Source organism: Anolis sagrei, chromosome 7 (genome assembly GCF_037176765.1).
Source record: "Anolis sagrei isolate rAnoSag1 chromosome 7, rAnoSag1.mat, whole genome shotgun sequence".
Taxonomy (NCBI): Eukaryota; Metazoa; Chordata; class Lepidosauria; order Squamata; family Dactyloidae; genus Anolis; species Anolis sagrei.
Genome location: NC_090027.1, coordinates 7,068,381 through 7,092,425, shown reverse-complemented (window position 1 = coordinate 7,092,425; position 24,045 = coordinate 7,068,381). Strand labels below are relative to the sequence as shown.

Genomic DNA, 24,045 nt, shown 5'->3' with positions numbered 1-24,045 from the left:
AACGAGAATCCGATGTTCAACATTATAAGAAGAAAATTAATGACTATATGGAACTTAATAATACCCCAGGAATGCATCATAATATAATATGGGACGCAGCAAAAGCAGTGATGAGAGGCCACTTTATACAACATAATGCGAGAAATAATAGACTTAGACAGAAGGATTTAATGGAGATTTTGAAAAAATTAAAAATGAAAGAGGATGTACTGAAGATCCAACCAGGAAACAAAGAAATTATAAAAGAAATTGAAGCATTACATCAGAAAAGACGTAACATAGAATTAGAGGAACAAGCTAAACAGTTAAAATTCTTAAAACAATACCAATTTGAAAATGCGAATAAAGCAGGTAAATGGCTGTCCAAACAAGTCCGAAAAAAGAAACAAGCGTACCGAATAACAAAAATTAATATGGGGGAAACAGAGGTAACGACGGACAAAGAAATCTTAAAAGCCTTTAAAACTTACTACGAAAGATTATACTCTTGTGACTCAATACCAAAAGAAGAGGTAGTGGAATATGTAAGCAAACTCAATATATCAAAGATAACAGAAGCCCAAAGAGAGGATTTAAATAGAGAAATAACAGAAGAAGAAGTAGAAGCGGCCATAAGGAGAATGGATGCCAGTAAAGCCCCAGGACCTGATGGCTTTTCCGCAGGTTATTATAAAACTTTTAGGAAAGAACTGTTGCCAACTTTTAGAAAGGTAATGAATGGGATATTTCAAGGTCAGGGTATCCCAGAGACATGGAATGTAGCGGAATTAATAGTAATTCATAAAGAACAAAGTGACCCTACGGATGTACGCAACTATAGACCTATCTCCCTACTGAATGCAGACTACAAGATATTTACGAACATTTTGGCTCAAAGACTAAAAGCTTTTTTAAGTGATTGGATAGGGGAGGAACAAGTAGGTTTCCTCCCGAAAAGAAATATGAGAGACAACTTGAGAATGGTTATAGACACGATTGAATACTTTGAAGCTAACCCTCAAAAAGAAGTTGCCTTCCTTGCTATTGACGCAGAAAAGGCATTTGATAATCTTAATTGGGATTTCTTTAAAGTTTTAATGAAAGAAATGGATTTGGGACACCAATTTATTATGGCAGTGGAAGAAATCTATAAAACCCAAACGGCAAAGGTGCAAATAAATGGTCAAATCTCGGAAGAATTTAAGATAGGGAAGGGCTCTAGACAGGGCTGCCCTATCTCGCCCCTAATTTTCATAATGGCATTGGAAATCTTGCTGAAAAATATAAAGGAAGACCGAAACATAAAGGGGGTAAAGATCGGTAAACATGAATTTAAGGCCAGAGCATATGCCGATGATATAATAGGGATAATAGAAAACCCACGAGAAAACATCAAAAATTGGTTGCAAACGATTGAACAGTTTGGGAGATTAGCAGGCTTTAAATTAAACAAACAAAAAACTACTATTCTAACAAAGAATATGACAAAAGAAAGACAAGAAGAGTTGAAAGAAATTTCGGGACTAGCAATAGTTAATAAAATGAAATATTTGGGCATATGGATTACATCAAAAAATGCTCAATTGCTTACAAACAATTACGAAAGACTGTGGAAGGAGATCCAGAGAGACTTAGAGAAATGGAAATATCTGAATCTCTCCTTGTTGGGCAGGGTTGCCTTGATAAAAATGTCAATATTGCCGAAGTTATTATACCTCTTCCAAAACATACCAATAATTAGGAATGTGAAGAAATTCAATGAATGGAGGAAAGACATTTTGAAATTTGTCTGGAAAGGTAAAAAACCGAGAATAAAATATCAAGTTTTGACAGATAAAAAAGTCAGAGGAGGATTCGGACTTCCCAATTTTAAACTTTATCATGAGGCAAATGCTCTCATTTGGCTAAAGGATTGGATGGTTCTAAAAAGACAGAAACTCCTTACCTTAGAAGGTCATGACCTCCGGGTAGGGTGGCATGCCTATCTTTGGTACGGAAGAGAACAGAAGGAAAGAAACTTTGGAAATCATTTCATCAGGTCCTCACTAATTAGAACTTGGGAAAGATACAAAAATTATTTTTACTCGAAAATTCCTCTCTGGGTCTCACCCATGGAAGCCAAACAAAGGAGACTATTGGGGTGGACGAGCTGGCCCACGTATAAAGAACTTTTAAAAAAGGACTCAGTGGCATTGAAATCTCTTCAAGAAGTAAATCAGAGTTTCCCAAATATTACTTGGTTACACTACTTGCAAATAAAGGAACAATACACCCTGGATTTAAAACATGGTTTTCAGACAAAAGAAGTATTTTGGGATAAATTTTTAAAGACAGATACGAAATGTATAACCAAATTATACGAAAAATTATTAGAATGGTCAACAGAGACTGAATTAATTAAAGGATGCATGGTCAAATGGGCGGAAAACTTTAAAAGACCCATTGCGATGTGTGACTGGGAAACTATTTGGAAGAAAAAATTAAAGTACACTTATGCAATGGACTTAAAGGAAAATTGGCTAAAGATGTTCCACAGGTGGTATATAACCCCAGTAAAATTAAATTGTATGTATAAGAATGTATCAAAAAACTGTTGGAAATGCAACGAACATGAAGGGACTTTTTTCCACCTCTGGTGGAGCTGCAAAGAAACCCAAAAATATTGGAAAATTATACACGACGAAATGCAAAAAGTATTTAAAAAGAACTTTCCAAGGAAAGCAGAATATTATCTGCTGGGAATTCTAGACGATGAGATTAAATTGGATTCTAATGAGGATATTCTGTTTGTATATTTAACAACAGCCGCAAGAATTGTCTTCGCCAAGATGTGGAAGCAGAAAAATATTCCAGAAAGACCCCACTGGATAGAAAAAATAAATGAAATAAAAGATATGGACATACTGACTTTTCTATTGAAAAAGAACACAGGTAATGTAATTAAAGAAACCAACTGGTCCACGGTTGAAGAATATATGGAGAAACTTACATAAAGAACACGAGGACATATAGACGAGGAAATGCAGATCCCCCCCTTTCTTTTTTCTTTGTGTGTGCGGGGGGCTCTCGCTATTTTGGACATATAACCAAGGACAGTGACTGAGCAGAATCAGAAGGGAGTCCTTCCCTTTTTTTTTTTTTTCCTTTTTTTTACATATTTTTTCCATTTCTCACTTTTTTTTTCTTTTTCTTTTTCTTCCCTCTCTCCTATTCTTAGAGAGATGTATTGGACTTTTTTTTTCTTCTATTTGGGGATGGGCGGGGTCTCTTTTTTTTCTTACTTTTCTATCTTCTTACATTATTCCCCCACTTTTGTTGTATATTATAAAACTTAATAAAATTTACTGGAAAAAAAAAAGACAAGAGTCCCTCCCTGGAGTGCTCAAGATGTTCATAAATATTCAATGCAATTTTGGTTGGAGAACCATCTTGTTCACTCTTTCCATCACAAGCAATAGACTTGTGTGGCAGGAAAGCTTGATGGCCTGGTTTGTTGTTCATTCGGTCAGTCGTTTCCGACTCTTTCTGACCTCCTGGACCAGCCCACGCCAGAGCTCCCTGTCGGCCGTCACCACCCCCAGCTCCTTCAAGGTCAATCCAGTCACTTCAAGGATCCCATCCATCTTGCCCTTGGTTGGTCCCTCTTCCTTTTTCCTTCCATTTCCCCCAAAATCATTGTCTTCTCCAAGGTTTCCTTTCTTCTCATGATGTGGCCAAAGTACTTCAACTTGGCCTCTACCACCCTTCCCTCCAATGAGCAGTCGGCCCTGGAGGTAAATGGTAAAAGCGGATGAGATTTGGCTATTAACTTATGACCACATTAAGTCTTCTTGGGAAGAAAAGCGGGGTATAAAGTAAATAAATAATAATCTTCATCTCCCCAACACACTTTTGAGGCACAATGCTTTGAATTTTTCATCTAGAGCAGTGGTTCTCAACCTTCCTAATGCCCCTTGATAAAGTGTTATGGTGACCCACCATAAAATTATTTTTGATGCTACTTCATAACTGTAACTGTAATTTTGCTACTGTTATGAATCGTCATGTAAATATTTGATATTCAGGATGTAATTTCAGTCACTGGGCCAAATGGGATGCACCCAAATTTGAGTAGTGATGGGGTTGGCTGGGTAGTAATTTTAGAACTTGGGAGTTGTAGTTGTTGGGATTTATAGTTCACCTGTCAAAGAGCATTTTGAACTCCACCACTGATAGAATTGAACCAAACCTGGCACACAGAACCCCCATGACCAACAGAAAATACTAGAAGTGTTTGGTGGGCATTGAACTTGAGTTTTGGAATTGTAGTTCACTTACATTCAGAAAGCACTGTGGACTGAAATATTGATGGATCTGAACCAGACTTGGCACAAATACTCAATATGTCCAAATGTGAACACTGGCGGAGTTTGGGGAAAATAGACCTTGATATTTGGGAGTTGTAGTTGCTGGGATTTATAGTTTACCTACAATCAAAGAGCATTCTGAACTCTACCAATGATGGAATTGAACCATACCTGGCGCACAGAACTCCCATGACCAACAGAAAATACTGGAAGGGTTTGGTGGGCATTGACTTTGAGTTTTGGAGTTGTTCACCTACATTCAGAGAGCACTGTGCACTGAAACAATGATGGATCTGGACCAAACTTGGCACAAGGTGGAATTGTCCCCTGCCCCCCCCCCCCTTCACTCTGGCCCAGAACAACAGTCTGTGCTGGGGGGGGGGGGGGGGGTCCCAACTGATGACATGTGCAGTCATTATATATATATATATATATATATATATATATATATATATATATATATCACAAGCGGTCCCCTGCCACATGTTGCTGTGGCCCAGTCTGTTGATCTGGAAAATAAAGTAATGAGAAAGTATTGGTTTCTAATCTATGTAATACCTTTATACTTGTGGGTAAACAGTATTTCTTGTTGTTTCTTTGTCAGTGTTGATGTGGAGAGTGTCTGGTTTGCCCACCCTGGAACATACAACATATCATTGTCCTTCTTTAAGGGTCCCTTTCAAATCTGTGGTATTATATCTGTCATAAACATGTGTGTGTGTGTGTGTGTGAATCAAATGTATTTATCTATATCTATGGTTCTTTGTCAGGATGGTTCTTTGTCAGGAGGGCTTTATGTTTTCTTGCCCTGGTGAAGGGAGTTGGACTGGATGGCCTTAAGGCAGCATTTCTCAACTTGGGGTTTGGTACCCCGGGGGGGGGGGTTGCGAGGGGGTGTCAGAAGGGTCACCAAAGACCACCAGAAAACACATTATTTTATGCTGGTCATGCGGGTTCTGTGTGGGAAGTTTGCCCCAATTCTGTCATTGGTGGGGTTCAGAATGCTCATTGATTGTAGATGAACTATAAATCTCAGTAACTACAACTCCCAAATATCAAAGTCTATTTCCCCAAAACTCCATCTGTGTTTATATTTGGGCATATTGAGTATTCATGCCAAGTTTGGTCCAGATCCATCATTATTTGAGTCCACAGTGCTCTCTAGAGCACCAAACCCTTCTAGTGTTTTCTGTTGGTCATGGGAGTTCTGTGTGCCAAGTTTGGTTCAATTCAATCGTTGGTGGAGTTCAGATTGCTCTCTGATTATAGGTGAACTATAAATCCCAGCAACTACAACTCCCAAATGACAAAATCATATTTTTTTGAGTGATGGTCACTCCTTGTGTAGTGAGACGTTTTGTTGCCAAATTTGGTGTGATTTCATTCATTGGTTCTTTTGTTTTTAAGGTACTCATTATGCACAGAGCATATATATATATATATATATATACACACACACACACACACAAGGGGTATTTTTTAAGTAAGGTCCGTTTTGTTGTAGACACTAGTAGTTTGCTCGCATGCTGCAACGAGCACATGCGTCGTGTACCGGCATGCCTCGGGAACAACTGTGCTCATTTTCCGCTCTGTAGCTCACCTGTCCGGTTCTGTTCTGTGCTTTAAAAATGTTTAAGACTATCAACTCACCCTCCGCATGTGAGGTTCGCTCAGTGATACGGTTTTTGTCAGCAAGGAACCTGCCTGCTGCAGAAATTCATCCACAGATTTGTGACGTGTACGGTGATACTGTTATGAGTGAGAGCAAAGTGCGTAAGTGGGTACGACAATTCAAAGATGGCCGTGACAACATCCATGATGAGGATTGCTCTGGTCGCCCTTCTTTGATTACAGAGAACTCTTGGACTCGGTGGCATTTGCCTCTGAACTTAGCCATTGACTGGGAGCATTCAGATGTCACAGCAATTATTTTGGTTCATATACCAACATGATCATGAGCTCAGGAGTATTATTTTAAAAACAACAAGATGAGTCCACAGCAAACAAGATCACGATGCTGGCTGCTGTATTGGATCACACGCCGGACACGTCCCAAGTGTCTAGGACTGTGTGATGTAACAGCGAATAATGCGTGCAGATCCCAGTAAGGTGGCCTTTTGCAGCTGGCAAATGGTAATTTTGTCAGTGCTGATTGTGTTTAAGTGCAGGCCAAGGTCTTTAGGCACTGCACCCAGGGTGCCAATCACCACTGGGACCACCTTTACTGGCTTGTGCAAAAAACTTTGCCGTTCGATCTTTAAACTCTCATACTGTCAGCTTTCCCAGTTGTTTCTCTTCAATCCTGTTGTCGCCTGGGATTGCAACAGCAACGATCCATATTTTGTTTTTCAACACAACATCATGAGGTCAGGAGTATTGTGCTCCAAAACTCTGAATTCAGAAGTCCTGGAGGAGTTTGATGTGTTCATTTTCTGTAACTTTTTCAGGCTTGTGGCCCCACCAGTTCTTTGTTGCAGACAGATGGTGTTTGTGGCACAAGTTCCAATGAACCATCTGAGCAACGGTGTTGTGCCTCTGCTTGTAGTCTGTCTGCGTGATCTTCTTGCAGCAGCTGAGGATGGGATCTATTGTTTCATCTGCTTCCTTGAGGTCTACATTTGGATTATTATTATTATTGTTGTTGTTGGAGGAGGAATTTAGGTTTGTATTGATTTTATTGATTTATACTGGAATAATGCATGAAGCTGTTAGTAACTGTGAATTTTACTGTAAGTTGTGATGATTGTTGTGATGATTGTTGTGATGCTGTATATATGTGGTTTTGTGCATGAATTGTAATAATTTTTTTTAGCTTTTTAAGTGCCTTTACTGTGTAAGCCGCCCTGGGTCCCCTTCGGGGTGAGAAGGGCGGGGTAAAAGAACCCCAAATAATAATAAATAAATAATTGCCAGAGCCCAGCATCGTGAAAGGAAGGAATTGAATGGATAAACAACACAACAACATAAGGCTCTCAACCTCTAAGGAAGGCAAAAGCAAACCCTCTCTGAACAAATTGGGCCAAGAAAATGCCGTAGCATCTTTGCCTTAAGGTTGCCATAAGTCAGATATGATTTGAAGGTACACAATCCTAAATGCCACTGGTATCTTATGTAGATACAGCCTACATTCCCAAAACACAAACACAGCCACTGAAACAACAACATTGTGTCTTTATTAGGAGTTCCCATGGTAATATAACACAGTTTGTAAGGAAGAAAAAACACAAAGACTCATTTTATGCCGTTATTTGCACCATCGGGAGAATGGCCAAATATCAGGACTCCTTTTTTTGTCTACACACATGATCAAGCTTAGCACTTACAGCTCCTCCACTCATGTTCACAAAGCACAAATCCAAGGGTTAAAATCCAGCTAGCAGTAAATCCTACGTGGTTTAATTCTCATTTCAAAATTATTATTTTCCTTTTTTTTCCTTTAGAGCATCAAGTCACTGCGGCACATTAATTCCATGTTCGACGCCATGTTTCTTTTGAAGCATTTACATATGGATCCTTTTCTTAAAAAAAAAACAAGACACACAAAGCGAGCAAGCTCCCACAAGAAAAAGCATGCTTACATAGCTGCAAACATTTTCCTTTTTAAAAAAAAAAAAAAAAAACCTTCCCTCCTCCCATAAAAGAACAAAAAACGACTAAAATATGAACAATGCACATGAGGGGCGGAAAAAGGAAGACTTAAGTGAATAGCAAAGAGCTGCATGTTTTGCAAAATCGAAACGAATACTGATGTTTATTGATCTCCAAAAGAGAAAGAAACCCCTTCGCTTGAAGTCATTATTAAAGCACAAATGGGAAAAAAACAAGTAAAATTTTAAAATAGCTGCAAATATATATATATATATATATATATATATATTACACTTAACTAAAAATCCTTTTCTTTTACTTAATTAAAAGTGCAATCTCTTAAGCAAAGAAGGAATAAGGAATTAAAATGTATTGTCGAAGGCTTTCATGGCCGGAATCACTGGGTTGTTGTAGGTTTTTCCGGGCTATAGGGCCATGTTCTGGAGGCAATTTTTCTCCTGACGTTTCGCCTGCATCTATGGCAAGCATTCTCAGAGGTAGTGAGGTCTGTTGGAAGTAGGAAAATGTGTTTATATATCTGTGGAATGACCAGGGTGAGACAAAGGACTCTTGTCTGCTGGGGCTAGGTGTGAATGTTTCAGCTGACCATCTTGATTAGCATTCAATGGCTTGGAAGGGCCTGGGGGGAATCTTTTGTTGAGAGTGATTTTATGTGCCTGTTTGTTTCCCCTCTGTTGTTTTGCTGTTGTAATTTTTGAGTTTTTTAATACTGGTAGAGGGGAAACAAACAGGCACATAAAATCACTCTCAACAAAAGATTCCCCCCAGGCCCTGGGGCTAGCTGTGAATGTTTCAGCTGATCACCTTGACTAGCATTCAATGGCTTGGAAACCTCCAACAACCCAGTTTCCACATTAAAACTGCTTAAGTTAGCTTCTTGACATTAAAAGGGGGTGTTACAAAGTCAATTAACGCAGGTCTGTTGGAAACCAGGCAATTGGTGTTGTTTATATATCTGTGGAATGTCCAGGGTGGGAGAAAAAATTCTGAATAGCCTTGCAGCTTCAAGGCCTGGGGGAATTCTTTATTAAGAGGTTTTAGCTGGCTCTTAAATGTAATCAAGGCAGCCAAACATTCACACTTGCCTCCAACAGACAAGAGTTGCGACAATTTCAACAGAAAGGAAGAAACCATGAAGATGAACAAAATCTGGCTACCAGCATTAAAAAAGCACTAAAATCAGTACAGTACATAAAAAGGAAGACTAAAAAAGAAGGGAATTGCAGGCAGGAATTAATCAAGGCCAGCTAACACCTCCCAACAAAGGATTCCCCCAGGCAGGAAGTAGGCAAGCCTTGAAGACATTAAATACAGGGTTAGTCAAAATGCATAGGCCAATAAGCCATTCGATTGAATGGCTTATTGGCCTATGCATTTTGACTAACCCTGTACTAGTCAAGGTGGAAAATTCACACTTGCCTCAAGGAGACAAGAGTTCTTTCTCCCACCCTGGACATTATTCCACAGATATATAAACCTCACTTACTTAGTTACCAACAGACCTCACAATCTCTGAGGATGCCTGCCATAGATGCAGGCGAAATGTCAGGAGAGAATGCTTCTCAAACACGGCCATACAGCCCAAAAAATCATCAACAACCCAGTTTCCACATTCAAACTGCTTAAATTAGCTTCTTGATATTAAAAAGGGGTGTTACAAAGTCAATTAACTCATTAAATGGGGGGGCATTTATTCAAACTAATCAGTGACTGATCCGCATTACTCAAAAACGTTGGCATCTAACAATTAAAATGACAATAATGTAACAGGGTTATTTCTTAGCTCTGGTATGATTTCTACATAACAGAAACTGCGATGACGATATTTTAGATTGGATTCCATTGTTTTCCATACTCCAGACTTCTGGGTTTTTTTGGGCTTCGGTTCCCAGAATCCCTGAACACTAGCCAAGGCAGCTGAGGCTCTAAGGAAATGAAGTCCAAAACACGTGGGGAACTAACGTTTGGGAATCACTGCTGTATTATTTTAGATGGCCTGTTAAAACACATCATTAAAGACACAAACCTAGACTCTTCTATTACAATAATGGTTCTCAACCTGTGAGTTGAGATGTATCCATTTAAGAAAATGAATGGCTTAAGCACATGAGCGACTTCGCAGCATGACATGATGCCTACTACTGGTGGCACAAGGAATGTAAGAAGACATGCTCCAGCTCTGGAGCTCCAATTCCACTGTAATCTAGTTGTGTTTTGAGTGCAAAGGTCAGGAAGATTGTGCCATTTAGCAGAACACACCCTGATCGGACTCTCTATCACATTAAAATGGATTCTCCCAGCCAAAGCGACAACCCTACCACTTGGACACCATCATGCAAGGAGATTGTAGCGAAGTTCCCAATTATTTCGGTCATTGTTTTCGTATCAAACAATAATGCAGCATTAAAATGGATTTTCCCTGCCAAAGCGACAACCCTACCACTTGGACACCATCATGGAGGGAAACTGTATGAAAGATGGCGGCCTTGGCAGGAGACTGAGGTTGGGGGGGCGCTCACAAGAAGGCGTCGCACCACTCCCGCACAACCTGTGGCCAAAAAGGTGTTTAGGTCCCAAATTCTCAGAAGCCCAGATATCAGGAATTCTGGAAGCTGAGGTCCAAAGCAGCTCAGGTGTTTTGGACTACAACTCCCAGAAATCCCAGCCATCGTGCCAGATGTTAGGACTTCTGGGAGTTGAAGGCCAAAACATCTGGGGTCCCACAGGTTGAGAACCACTGTATTAAAAGAACCAGGGCATCATGGAGGGAGATTGTATTGAAGTTCCCCATTATTTCGGTCATTGTTTTCGTAACAAACAATAATGGAGCATTAAAATGGATTCTCCCAGCCAAAGCGACAACCCTACCACTTGGACACCATCATGGAGGGAGATTATAGTGAAGTTCCCAATTATTTTGGTCATTGTTTCCATAACAAACAATAATGGAGCATTAAAATGGATTTTCTCAGCCAAAGCGACAACCCTACCACTTGGACACCATCATGGAGGGAGATTATATTGAAGTTCCCAATTATTTTGGTCATTGTTTTCGTAACAAACAATAATGGAGCATTAAAATGGATTCTCCCAGCCAAAGCGACAACCCTACCACTTGGACACCATCATGGAGGGAGATTATATTGAAGTTCCCAATTATTTTGGGCATTGTTTTCGTAACAAACAATAATGGAGCATTAAAATGGATTCTCCCTGCCAAAGCGACAACCCTACCACTTAAGACACCATCATGGAGGGAGATTATATTGAAGTTCCCAATTATTTTGGTCATTGTTTTCATAACAAACAATAATGGAGCATTAAAATGGATTCTCCCAGCCAAAGCGACAACCCTACCACTTGGACACCATCATGGAGGGAGATTATATTGAAGTTCCCAATTATTTTGGGCATTGTTTTCGTAACAAACAATAATGGAGCATTAAAATGGATTTTCCCAGCCAAAACGACAACCCTACCACTTGGACACCATCATGGAGGGAGATTATATTGAAGTTCCCAATTATTTTGGTCATTGTTTTCATAACAAACAATAATGGAGCGTTAAAATGGATTTTCCCTGCCAAAACTACAACCCTACCACTTGGACACCATCATGGAGGGAGATTATATTGAAGTTCCCAATTATTTTGGTCATTGTTTTCATAACAAACAATAATGGAGCATTAAAATGGATTCTCCCAGCCAAAGCGACAACCCTACCACTTGGACACCATCATGGAGGGAGATTATATTGAAGTTCCCAATTATTTTGGGCATTGTTTTCGTAACAAACAATAATGGAGCATTAAAATGGATTCTCCCTGCCAAAGCGACAACCCTACCACTTAGACACCATCATGGAGGGAGATTATATTGAAGTTCCCAATTATTTTGGTCATTGTTTTCGTAACAAACAATAATGGAGCATTAAAATGGATTCTCCCTGCCAAAGCGACAACCCTACCACTTGGACACCATCATGCAAGGAGATTGTAGCGAAGTTCCCAATTATTTTGGTCACTGTTTTCGTAACAAACAATAATGCAGCATTAAAATGGATTCTCCCAGCCAAAGCGACAACCCTACCACCTGAGCACACTGTGTCAATCTGTCATTATAACAGTGATGGGAAGCATGCAGGTCTCCAAATAGACTTCAAGACTAAGTATCCCCCAATAGCAATGGTAAAGGGTGCTTGGGGTGGCATTTCAGCAGCTGGAAGGCCATACATTCCCCATCCCTAAGATTCCAGTCCCTAACACACTACGATCCCATAACTTCCCGCTTGAGAGCATCTCTGAGGAATCTACGGTCCGGATCTGTTTCCTCAATCCCATCCATGTTTTACAAAACACAAAAAATATACATATATACCACTCAAAACATGGTGTTATTTGAAGACTGGCCATTGTCACTATGGTAGCATGTCAAACAATGGGTACAAAGTCCAACATGTTAACCTTGATACATCTTACTTTCCTTTCCAAATATATATTTTAATGTCTGTCTGGATGCAAGGTCCTTGTTTAAAAAAATAAATAAAAACATGCAACAAAACATCAGCTAAATAAATTGAAGTAAGGAATGGACGAAGCAAGGGAGAAGTTCACCATAAGCCATTAATATCTTCAAATGCTCCTTATTAGGGTGGACCATGTAGTACCTGTGTATTATCAATTACAAGCAGAAGATCTTGGTGGGATACACTGGAAACATCAAATTCTGAGGCGAGGAAGCATGCCAATGCCCAGGCTCATGAGCCCAGATGATGAGATGAAACAAGGAATGATGGAAACACAACCCAGGGCGTGAGCAACTTCGCAGCACATCAAAATTGGCCAAACTCATACAAGTCCAGGGCACACCTCTCATACCTTTATTTAGCCGTTCCAATCAGTCAAAGGGATTTAGCCTCTCAAATACCACTCCTCAAATAAATGGAGAGGGTGCGAGAGAGAAGAGCCCAAAACCTCTCACTCTTTGTAGGCTCCTAGCACAATGCTTGTGCGTCAAGCAATCTCCATATTACCCTGCTGTAAACCCTATAACACTATAACCGTAAGATGTGTTTTCTAAGTTTCTACAAGCTTTAGAAGCTAGGAGCTATATTTAAGGGGTCCATTTAGCAGCTAGGTTTTTTTGTCAGAAGCCATCATAATTTTTCTAAAGAGACTAGCAGCCCCCTGCCACGCATATATGTGTGTATGTGTGCGTATATGTGTATTTATGTGCTTATGCTCATATGTTGTAATGGAACCTATTATTTTATTTTATTTTTTGGATTTTTAAGTGTTTTCCGCTGTGTTTTTCAGTTTTTCTGTGTTTTTATGAGTGATAATCACTCATCGGCCTGATAGGTGTCTTGTGCCCAAATTTGGTGTCAATTCGCCCAATGATTTCTGAGCTATGTTAATCCCACAAACGAACATTGCATTTTTATTTATACATGCTAGCCATCCCCTGCCATGCACTGCTGTGGCCCAATCTGTGTATATGTGCTTTGTGTGTGTATATGTGTGTGTATATATTTGTGTATATGTGTATATATGTGTGTTTGCGTATATATATATGTATATGTGTGTGGTTTTATGCATGTGTTGTAACTTTTTTTGTGTTTTTGTGGCTTTTTAAGTCCCTTTTGCTGTGTTCTTCAGTGTTTTTATGAGTGATAGTCACTCACTGGCCTGATAGGTATCTTGTGTCCAAATTTGGTGTCAATTTGGCCAGTGATATCTGAGCTATGTTAATCCCACAAACATTACATTTTTATTTATATACACTAGCCATCCCCTGCCACGCGCTGTTGTGGCCCAGTCTGTGTATATGTGTTTTGTGTGTATGTGTGCGTATATGTGTATTTATGTGCTTATGCGCATACGTTGTAATGGAACATATTTTTATTTTTTTGGCTTTTTAAGTGTTTTCCGCTGTGTTTTTCAGTGTTTTTATGAGTGATAGTCACTCATTGGCCTGATAGGTATCTTATGTCCATATTTGGTGTCAATTTGCCCAGTGATGTCTGAGTTATGTTAATCCCACAAACATTAGATTTTTTGGGTTGTTGTAGGTTTTTCCGGGCTATATGGCCATGTTCTGGAGGCAATTTTTCTCCTGACGTTTCGCCTGCATCTGTGGCAAGCATCCTCAGAGGTAAGACCTCATTACCTCTGAGGATGCTTGCCATAGATGCAGGCGAAACGTCAGGAGAAAAACTGCCTCCAGAACATGGCCATATAGCCCGGAAAAACCTACAACAACCCAGTGATTCCGGCCATGAAAGCCTTCGACAATACATTAGATTTTTATTTATATACACTAGCCGTCCCCTGCCACGCATTGCTGTGACCCAGTCTGTGTATATGTGCTTTGTGTGTGTATATGTGTATGTATATATTTGTGTATATGTGTGTGTTTGCGTGGTTTTGCGTATGTGTCATAATGTATTTTTATTTTTTTGGCTTTTTAAGTCCCTTTTGCTGTGTTTTTCAGTGTTTCTACGAGTGACGGTCACTCGTTGCCCTAATAGGTGTCTTGTGTCCAAATTTGGTGTCAATTCATCCAATGGTTTTTGAGTTATATTAATCGCACAAACTAACATTACATTTTTATTTATATAGATGGTCTCCAATTGAAGGTCAACTAATGGTTAACTCTTTAGTGATTAGATGATCGTTGGAATCTGGAACCACCAGGAGAAACAAGAGCAGAAGAACGCACAAAGAAGTGAGTGTTTGGCCTCAAAACATAGTAATATTCAACATCCCAAGATTGCTGGGTCAACATGGTCGTAATAAGGTGTAGCCATGGGGAACTGAGAGCTTGTGGGAAGAAACCGTGAAGGACAATCTAAATTTAAAATAAGGCATCTCAAAACAGAGTACGACACAACACATGGGAGCAAGCAAACACACACTTCGAAAAGGAAAACAGACAATCCTTCCGTTCCGGAATAGAGTGAGAATACTCAACCCGCCGGAACAACACGCGATACATCCCACCACCTTGAAATTCCCCATGGACTTAGCAGCACAAGTGTGACCTTCCTCTGAATTAGAAAAGAAGGGTTAATAATAAACAGGTTTGGTCTTGGATCATTATGGACGTGGTTCCCTCTAAAGTCAAGGAGACCATGGATCCAGTTTTGGAAATATCCAGTTTAGACCCATATTCCTTCCTTCCTTCAATAACTAAACCCAATCCTTCATTTAGTGAAGACGGAAAATAAAGCAGCAGCAGCTCTCAAGAAATTCACTTTATCCCTCCTTTAAAAGAACAATGGAAAGGGGAAAAGAAAGACATGGAATGAGTTTCGATGGTAACGTAAGCCAAAGTTCTACTTTTCAATGTTTGCCATTTTTTTTCACATCTCCCACATTGTGTACAAAACAAAGGGGGTGGGTTCCCAACATGTGTACGAATGGCGGAGTGAGTAGGTTCTGTGGAAAGGTTAAAGGGGAAAAGAGACTGACGACAAAAAGAGAATGGTGGGGAGAACTGGACCGAGGCCTCCACAAGGCCTTACCCCGATGATGGTTGCCCGCAGTAACCGTCACAGGCTCTAAAAGAAGCAAAAAGGGGTCTTCAAGTGCCCCCACCCTCTCCCATGACCCGCTAAGCGGACGGCGTTCCTCCCGCGGCGCAATCGCTTTAACCCAAGCTGGTGATATTGGCACGGCCCCCGGGAGGTGCCACAATGCGCTGCGTGGTGCGGCGTGGGATGTTATCGTCGATCTGCGCACCTGCAAAAGGAGGAGACAGAAAAGAGAGAGGCACGTAAGCTCACTGAAAACACGGACATCGAATTAACCATTTTGTTGTCATCCTACACTGAATGTGTTCTAGATGTCTCCAGCCCAATGGAGTTGCACTCAAGGGTGCCTATTAGGCATGGGCAATCCATGGTTCTAAATGGTTCTAAAGTACTTAGAAAACTAAAGTTCTGGTGGTGAAAACTAGGGGGCGCTGGTGCTTTGCTTCTCCAGTGTTGCTAATGTTCTGGTGGTTAAAATTTAAGAATTTCAAATTAAAATTAAATTAAAATTAAAGAATTTTTCAAAATTTCATTATTATTTTGTTATTGGTGATTTTTTAAATTACACTGTTCAACGGAGAAAATGTTGCGGGCCTGAAAATAGTTGTTCTTTTATGATTTTGGGGTGCTGAAAACGAAAATGACATTTAAAAATGTATATTGGCTCTAGTTTTTATGATATAAGCAATCACGTGATCACGTATGGTTGAAAAAATGCATGTTGCAACTATGGAAGATTCCAGAATATTCTAGAAAGTTTGATGACGCAGTATTAGTGCCGTGTGCAAAAGCCAGAAAGCCCTATATAAGGACAGACTTTTGAACGGTGCGGGTCAGTCAGTTGAAGACTGAGACAGTATCGTGAAACATCGTTTTACATTGTTCTTTTTACTGTAGTTATTAGGGCTGGGCGGTTTCGTTCGTTAATTTCGTAATTCGTTATTGATTCGTATTTAAATTAGCTTACGATCCGATATTGATCCATGCAGGAGCAACTAAAAATCGAAACGAATTTTTCAATTTATTTCGTAATTGTTTCGTAATTGTTTCGTAATTGTTTCGAAATTGTTTCGTTATTATTTCCGTATGTCTGGTGCAAGTTTTATAGTTGTTGTTTGTTTTATCAGTGATAAAAAAATAAATTATCACACCAACAGTCAACAACAGAGGGAGAGGGAAGCTTCAGAAGTTCCCCCTGTCCCATTTGGAGGGTTTTTTTAGCGTATTGCACAATCACGTCTGCCATTAACAAATCAATTCAAAATTTACGAAATTTCGTAAATAATGAAAAAATTTTAAAGAAAAATTCGGAATTCTTTTAAAAAACGAAACGCAATGGACCCCCTAAAAACGAAACGAGTTTAGAAACGAATTTTTCCGTTGTTACCCAGCCCTAGTAGTTATGCCTCGCACGTGTGTAAATAAAGCACTATGGAAAAAAGAAATCAAGGCCAATGGACTCCGTCAATGCTGTCAGACTACTGCTGGAGCATTGCAAGAGGGAATCCTTTCCTTGAATACAAAAGAAAAGTCAAGAGAAGCAAACAGGATATCAACTAAAGTCACTATTAAAGCAACATTTAAACTTTCAGACTTTTCAACTGCATTAGGCCTACTAATAGTTTCTTGCTGCACAAACAAACAATAGACTAATTAAATAAATATTTCTCATGTATAAACTATTGGCAATATAATTTGACTAAAATTTAGTAAATATTCACGGTTTATATACATGCAGTAAGGTTAGGCGCATTATCATAATATTAACGAATTACCTATTGTGGAGAAAATTGAAATAGCTGTTGCATAAAAACCAGAGCCAATTAACACATTTAATTATTATATTTGAATTCAGCATGTTAAATTTATTAAGAAACGGCACATTTCGTTTCCGAAACTGAAAAAACTGAAAATTTGTAGAACAGTGTTATTATTTTTTAATTTTTGTCGTGTCAAGTAGCGACTTGAGAAACTGCAAGTCGCTTCTGGTGGGAGAGAATTGGCCGTCTGCAAGGACGTTGCCCAGGAGACACCCGGATGATTTGATGTTTTATCATCCTTGTGGGAGGCTTCTCTCATGTCCCCGCATGAGGAGCTGGAGCTGAGAGAGGGAGCTCACCCGCCTCTCCCCGGATTTGAACCTGCAACCTGTTGGTCTTCAGTCCGGCCGGCACAGGGGTTTGACCCACTGCACCACTAGGGGCTTTTTTTATGACAACCAATTAGGAACTGTCATTTATAACTACATTTTGAAAATTTTGTTAGAGTTCTGAAATTTTCACCACCCGAACTTTAGCAACACTGTAGAAGCAAAGCACCCGGTGCCCCCTAGTTTTCACCACCAGAACTTTAGTTTTGTAAGGACTTTAGAACCATGGATTGCCCATGCCTAGTGCCTATCTATGGGATACATCAGGGCCATCGACATAATTTTTACATTTTATTTATTTATTTATTTATTTACTTACTTACTTACAACATTTGTATGCCTCCCTTCTCACCCTGAAGGGGACTCAGAGCGGCTTACAAGATATATATCTCTCTATCTATCTATCTATCTATCTATATACCTATCTTCTCCTCTGTGGCCCCCCGACTCTGGAACTCATTACTCGGAGAGATTAGGAAAGCCCCTACCTTAGAAACCTTTAAAAAGGACCTTAAAACCTGGCTCTTCTGCTGCGCCTTTGGTGAGTAGGTACACAACCTTACACTACTGCTCCCCTCAACGTTTTTGTCACTGGAGTACATGTTCCGTCCCGTCCCCCTCATGGGAAAGTTTGGTTCTACAACCCTGTTTTTATGAGCTCTCCTTTGCAAATAATCTGCTCCTCTTTTTATCTCACCCTGAGTTTTTAACATTTTATCCTGCGCGTGTGGCCCGCCCACTGTCACTGTGATTGTATTGTAATTTTATATTGCTAATGCATTCCTATGTTTTTATGTAACTACTAGCTGTCCCCTGCCACACGTTGCTGTGGCCAGTCTGTGTATATATGTATATATTTGTGTATATATGTGTTTGTGTATATATATTAGGCCTGTTTGATCAAGAAAAAATTTGTTTCTAAAATCGATTTGTAATTGGGGTGTTTTTTTGTTTCGATATTTAAAATATTTACAAAACTTTCCAAAAAAATGTTTTGTTATTTACGAAATTTCGTAAATATTTACAAAACATTTTTTAAACTCCATTTGCCTAGTTTCCAACAGACCTCTGAGGATGCCTGCCATAGATGTGGGCAAAATGTCAGGAGAGAATGCTTCTGGAACATGGTCATACATACAGCCCTGAAAACTCACACAACCGGCCTCCGCGCGCCATCCAATCGGCTCCGGCTCCTGCGCCCTCCTCCTCCTCCTCCTGGCACTTCCTGCAACACAGCTGGGAGGAGGAGGAGGAGGAGGGCGCAGGAGCCGGAGCCGATTGGATGGCGCGCGGAGGCCGGTTGTAAGGGTGAGCGCGCGCGCGCCATCCAATCGGCTCCGGCTCCTGCGCCCTCCTCCTCCTCCTCCTCCTCCTCCCAGCTGTGTTGCAGGAAGTGCCAGGAGGAGGAGGAGGAGGAGGGGGGCGCAGGAGCCGGAGCCGATTGGATGGCGCGCAGAGGCCGGTTGTAAGGGTGAGCGCGCGCGCGCCATCCAATCGGCTCCGGCTCCTGCCACGGTGCACTGCTGGGGTGCTTGGGAGCGCCGGATTGGCTCCCAGGCACCAGCAGCACTCAGCAGCCTCCATCCCATTAACGACACGAGCTGAAGCTCGTAAAATATATGGGGCTGCTGTTTTGATATTTTTAAACCCTTCCGGGTTTGAAAATGTGTTTTGAAATCGCGTCGGATGTGGTAAAAATAACGAATTAATAACGAAATAACGAATTAACGAACGAAACCGCACAGGCCTAATATATATGTGGTTTTGTGCATGTGTTGTAATGTATTTTTTATTCTTTGACTTTTAAGTCTCTTCCGCTGTGTTTTTCAGTGTTTTATGAATGATGATCACTCATTGACCTGACAGGTGTCTTGTGTTCAAATTTGGTGTCAATTCGTTTTAGAGTTATGTTAATCCCACAAACGAACATTACATTTTAATTTATATAGATGATGTTGCTTGTTGCTTGTGATTTTGGTTTTATTTTGCTGTAATCTGCTGTTCAGGCTTGGCCTCATGTAAGCCGCCCTGCGTCCCCGTTGGGGGAGATGGTGGCGGGCATAAAGTTGTTATTATATTATTATTATTATTATTATTATTAAGGTTGTCCCCTGACATTAAGTCCAGTCGTGTCCAACTCTAGGGCGTGGTGCTCATCTCCATTTCTAAGCTGAAGAGCCGGCATTGTCCGTAGACGCCTCCAAGGTCATGTGGCCAGCATGACTGCATGGAGTGCCATTACCTACCCGCCGGAGCGGTCCCTATTGACCTACACAAACATTGTAAGTTTTCAAACTACTAGGTTGTCAGAAGCTGGGGCTGACAGCGGAAGCTCACGCCACTCCCCGGATTCGAAACTGTGACCTTTCGGTCAACAAGTTTATCAGCTCAGCGGTTTAACCCACTGCGCCACCGGGGGCTCCCAATATACAATATGATATTATTAGCATAGCACAATATCAGTATTATATATTACTATATTGTATTATACCATTATATTGTACTATTATTAGTAATATTACGTGTAATTTAAAATACTGAATTATATCATATTATTAGTAGTAGTAGCAGGCATTCTGACAATCGGGCAGATAAAGAAAGGACTTTGACAATGATTAGGAAATGATCAATGGAATAGAACTATGGTACTTTGAAAAACGAAACGCTGAGCATGAGAATAGTTTTTTTTATGATATGTTATATACTGATTGTTTTGATTGTTTTAACTGTGATAATTATTTTAACTATGGTTTTCTACATTATGTGTAATTTGTATAGGCATCGAATTGTGCCTTTTTTGTAAGCCGCCCTGAGTCCCCCCTCGGGGGTTGAGAAGGGCGCGGTAAAAGTACCCGAAATAAATAAATAAATATTATTATTATATTGTATTACATTATAATATAATATAATAATATCATTCTTCCCAATTGCTTTATTTTACTAATTAGTAAAGGTAAAATTATTATTAGTCTTATATTGTATTACAATATAATATAATAATATCATTCTTCCTAATTGCTTTATTTAACTGATTAGTAAAGGTAAAAATTTCCCCTAACATTAAGTCTAGTCGTGTCCAACTCTGGTGCTAATCTCCATTTCTAAACCGAAGAGCTGGCGTTGTCTGTAGACACCTCCAAGGTCATGTGGTCAGCATGGAGCGCCTTGACCTTCCCACAAAAGCGGTACTAACTGATCTACTCACATTTGCATGTTTTCAAACTGCTAGTTTGGCAGATGCTGAGCCTAATAGCGGGAGCTCACCCCAATACCTGGATTCGAACAGCCAGTCTTTCGGTCAGGAAGTTCAGCAGCTCAGCGGTTTAACCCACTGCGCCACCGGGGACTCCCAATATACAATATATGATATTATTAGCATAGTACAATATCAGTATTATATATTACTATATAGTACTATACCATTATATTGTAATATTATTAGTAATATTACATGTAATATAAAATATATAATTATACTATCATATTATTAGTAATATTATATTATATTGTATTACATTATAATTAATATAATATAATATAATAATATTATTATTCTTAATTGTTAGTTTGGCAGAAGCTGAGCCTAACAGCAGAATATCCCCCCCCCCCCCCCCCCGGATTTGAACAGCCAGTCTTTCGGTCAGCAATTTCAGCAGCTCAGTGGTTTAACCCACTGGACCACCAGTGGGTTATTTATATAGATGGTGGTGCCCTGTAAAGACTACTGCCAGAAGATAGAGCACGGGGCTAGTAAATGGCAAACTTTTACTTCTTCTTGGACTAGAGCACCTACAATACTTTGGAAGACAAACTAGGCATCCAAATTGAATCTGGCCTGTGAAGCGCAACCCCGTAACTTTATCCTACTCTGGTCCCAGCCCTCCCAAAACATCAGCCACATCTAAAGTTTCCCTTTCCTTTCTGCTCCTCTGCCCGCAACGGCCAACCACCATCCCCACTCCGCGTAGGGAAAAGGCAAGCCAGCACCCTGGACAAATATAAACGAAAATGAAAAGCTTTCACCATATTTTAGCCTCACATAGGTATGTACCAGACAAGCTAAATCCGGACTGGTGCAGGTTCCTAACAGGCGGGGCCTGCTGTTTCGCCGGGGAAGTCTTGGCCGAGGAGGCTGGCGTGACCGTTTTGGGCGTCACCGAAACTTCGCAGACGGGGCCGTCATACAGGCCGCGGGGAACACCTCTCAGCTCAGCCAACTAAAGGGAAGAAGAGGGGGGAAATGTTAATGAGAGCACCGCAATGCATTATGTGTCACTCAACAGTCTTATCTCAATAAACTCCATTTGTCTGTAGGGTGTATTATGATAATAAATACTATTTATAATTATATAAATATATATTTATACTAGCTTTACCCGCCACACGTTGCTGTGGCCAACCTTATCTCCCTCTTTCTATCCTACTTTCACTCCTTCCTTCATTTCCTTTTCTTCTTTCCTTTCTTCCTTCTCTACCTGTTTACTTCCTTCCTTAGCTTTTTGCTCCCATCCTTCCTTCTCTTTATTTCTTTCCTTCCCTCCCTCTTTCTCTCCTTCTTGCGACGGAGGATGGGGCTGTGGCTTGCGCAGAGGGGGCGTTGGCCGGCCATGTGCGCGCGCCGGGGGACTTCGGGGAAGAGCCTTTGCGCATGCTCAGTTGCTTTTTGTAATTGTGAGTGTATTGAAATGTTGTTTGGAATTTTGATTCGCGTTGTGCATACCTTGTGGGTTGAGGTACGTGCACGGCAAATTTGGTGTGTTTTCGTCAGGGGGTTTTCGCGTTTTGCTGTCCCGTTGAATGCCCTTTCCATTTTTATATATATAGATAATTTATATAAATTTATATAATTTATATAAATATATATAATTTATATAAATATACATATATATATCTACATATGCTGGGGAAAGTGGAAGGTAAAAGGAAGAGGGGCCGACCAAGGGCAAGATGGATGGATGGCATCCTTGAAGTGACTGGACTGACCTTGAAGGAGCTGGGGGTGGTGACGGCCGACAGGGAGCTCTGGCGTGGGCTGGTCCATGAGGTCACGAAGAGTCGGAGACGACTGAACGAATGAACAACAACATATACATATACTAGCTGTCCCTTGCCACACGTTGCTGTGGCCCAGTCTATGCACATGTGTTTTGTGTGTGTATATGTGTGTGTATATATTTGTGTATGTATATATATATATATATGTGGTTTTGCACATGCATTACATTGTTGTTGTTTTTTGTCTTTTGTCTTTTTAAGTCTATTCTGCTGTGTTTTTATGAGTGATGGTCACTTGTTGGCCTGATAGGTGTCTTGTGTCCAAATTTGGTGTCAATTTGTTCAGTGGTTTTTGAGTTATATTAATCGCACAAACTAACATTATATTTTTATTTATATAGATAGTCTCCAATTGAAGGTCAACTAATAGTTAACTCTTTAGTGATTAGATGATTGTTGGAATCTGGAACCAGCAGGAGAAATGAACATTACACTTTTATTTATATACTAGCCATCGCCTGCCACACGTTGCTGTGTATATGTGTTTTGTGTGTGTGTATATGTGTGTGTGTTTATGTTTGTGTATATGTGTGTGTTTGTGTATATATGTGGTTTTGAGCATGCACTGTAATGCAATTTTTGTTTTTTTTTTTAGCTTTTTAAGTCTCTTCTGCTGTGTTTTTCAGTGTTTTATGATTGATGGCCATTTATTGGCCTGATAGGTTTATTGTGTTCAAATTTGGTCTCAATTCGTTCAGTGGTTTTTGAGTTATGTTAAACCCATAAACGAACATTACATTTTTATTTATATAAATACTAACCATCCACTGCCATGCGTTGCTGTGGCCCAGTCTCCGTATATGTGTTTTGTGTGTGTATATATGTTTGTGTATATATCTGTGTACATGTGTATACATGTGGTTTTGCACATGGGTTCTAATGTATTATTTATTTATTTATTTGCTTTTTAAGTCTCTTCCGCTGTGTTTTCCAGTGTTTTTGTGAGTGGTGGTCACTTGTTGGCCTGATAGGTGTCTTGTGTCCAACTTTGGTGTCAATTCGTCCAGTGGTTTTTGAGTTATGTTAATCCTACAGATGAACATTACATTTTTATTTATATAGATATATATGTATATATAATTTATTATAAATATAATAAATAAATAATATAATAATTAATAAATAAATAATATAATAAATAATAAATAATAAACGTTATTTATATCCCACCACCATCTCCTAAAAGGGACTCGGGGCAGCTTGCAAGGCACTACAAGTGTAGTATATAATATAAACAGGATAAAAATGGAGCCAGGTATACGCTGTCTTTTGCTGCTCGGAGCACAGGTGGGTCACAAAATGTAGCAAACAAAATCAGATCCAGAGTGGAATATATTTGGAATAGAGATCTTTTTTTTCTGTCCTGTTATAGC

At 39.9% G+C, this 24,045-nt stretch overlaps 1 protein-coding gene across 5 annotated transcripts in view; it reads right to left on the bottom strand.

The window, feature by feature from the left end:
- Positions 1–7,476: 7,476 nt before the first annotated feature.
- The window catches only part of DPYSL2 (dihydropyrimidinase like 2), a 112,926-nt gene continuing 96,357 nt past the window's right edge, over positions 7,477–24,045 (bottom strand). For 4 of the 5 annotated variants that reach the window (XM_060787257.2, XM_060787255.2, XM_067470677.1 and 1 more), the window contains exons 13-14: positions 21,657–21,834; positions 7,477–15,676 (exon numbers count right to left, since the gene is read on the bottom strand). In XM_060787257.2, coding sequence (XP_060643240.2) covers positions 15,585–15,676; positions 21,657–21,834 — 270 coding nt within the window. In that variant the 3' untranslated portion in view covers positions 7,477–15,584. The remainder of the gene's footprint in view (positions 15,677–21,656; positions 21,835–24,045) is intronic. The other variant, XM_060787254.2, reaches the window with a different exon arrangement.